This window comes from Hipposideros armiger, unplaced genomic scaffold, assembly GCF_001890085.2.
Source record: "Hipposideros armiger isolate ML-2016 unplaced genomic scaffold, ASM189008v1 scaffold_499, whole genome shotgun sequence".
NCBI lineage: Eukaryota > Metazoa > Chordata > Mammalia > Chiroptera > Hipposideridae > Hipposideros > Hipposideros armiger.
In genome coordinates, this window is record NW_017731849.1 from 494,241 (window position 1) to 495,980 (window position 1,740).

General features: G+C 39.6%; 1 protein-coding gene across 1 annotated transcript in view; it reads right to left on the reverse strand.

Annotated features, from left to right (window-relative positions):
- Nucleotides 1-328: 328 nt before the first annotated feature.
- The window catches only part of ADGRF1 (adhesion G protein-coupled receptor F1), a 51,389-nt gene continuing 49,977 nt past the window's right edge, over nt 329-1,740 (reverse strand). Inside the window, exon 9 of the mRNA XM_019667520.1 lies at nt 329-403. Within this exon, the coding sequence (XP_019523065.1) occupies nt 329-403 (75 nt within the window). The remainder of the gene's footprint in view (nt 404-1,740) is intronic.

Sequence of the window (1,740 nt, forward strand, 5' to 3'; positions counted from 1 at the left end):
ATATTCTAAATAAATGGATAAGTTAAAGGAGGAAAAGGGAATTCACTCCAAATAAAACTACTTTTGCTCTTGAATTATTGCCAAGTCATAATATAAAGTAGAAAAATTGAAAATAAAAACAACTTCCCTATTTTTCTATAATGTTCATATTATCTGTTGTGATTAGTTCTATGTAGTTTATTATAAGCAGTGAGTGTTTAGTCTCCTTGTCTCCTGGCTGAGTCTGCCTTTTGTTAAATTATAGAATTTTATTACAAGAGTTCCCATATTATAACCTCATATATGAATAAGGGCCCCAGAACTGATGGGGAAGTGTTAGATGCCTAGGTTAGGGGATAAAGAGAGAAATGAATACACATACCTTACTATCCAAGAGGATTCCAAAACATAAGATGAAAAAACCCTTCAAAAAAGGAATAATAAATCACATGTACTATCTTTTTCAGAAAAGAAAGCATTTCTATGTTATACTATTCTGTTCTATCACCCAACATTGAAGTTGTTTCCTTGCCTGTCTCCCTATTAGACTGTGGGCTCCTTGAGGCAAGGATACCATGTGACCTCCACAGTGTCTGGCATAACACAGCATATTCAAAAACATTTTTCATCAAATGCATAAATAAATAAAGTATTGAGTGATTAAAGTTTTAAGTGCATGCGGACCTTCATTTTCCCCTTTGAGTCATCCTACACCCAAAGCAGATAAATTCCATTTGTTTCTATAGCTCAGCCTTTCTTTAGAACAAGCATTAAATAAACATTTACTAAACATCTGTGACAGCAGTAGGTCCTGAAGTCTAACCCTAAGGCCAAGCAAAGGGAGTTGACCTCTATCAGCCTCCTTTCCATCAAGTTGAGCCCTTGGAGAATCCTTGGCAGTGGCTTTCTTGGACCTTGAAATCCTCTTCCTGGTCAGGGAACCCTCAGTTGGTGCCTATTCCCACAGCAGATCACCATGGGCCTGCCCCCGACAGAAGCTCTCTAAACCTTTCACCGTTAGGTGCGTGCTGTCCATGATTGCCATCTACCCCCTAAATGTTCCCTGGTATGCTGACGGTGGAGAACCAGCTGCTTTTAGGAAACATTTACTGAGTAGTCACTCTGAGCCAGGCACTCTGCCAAATGCTAAATTATCTCATTTAATCTTCATATTTGTTCTATGATATAGGTAATAATATTATCCTTGTCCAACACATGAGAGAATTGAGGGACAAAGAGATCAAGTAATTTGCTAGCGGTCACACAGTTGATAATGTGACATATTTGAACCCAGACCTATTTAAGTGCTGAGCTCAAACGTTTAACCAGCACTTCCCTAACTCATTGTGTAGAGATGACCCAGCAAACCATCACTGAACCAGGACTGAAGGCTTTCTTCCAGATTCATGGAAACCTAAGGAATACTTTGTCCACCTAGTCTCTGAACACTCCCTGATTGTGGTATGTGAAACCCATTCTCTGCAGCAGGAGTCAGCAAACTTTTTCTGTAAAGAGACAGACACTAAACATTTAGGGTTTTCATACAGTCTCTGTTGCAACTGCTCAACTCTGCCGATACAAGGAAAGCAACCATAGACCATATGGAAACAAATGGGTGTGGCTCTATTCCAATAAAACTTTATTTACGAAAACAGTGCTGGCTGGAGTTTGCCAGCTTCTGCTCTACTGCACTCTAGGGACTTCCTTTGCACCACCATTCAGAGCCAGCCAGTACTGTTGATTTATATACCTTTCCCTGTG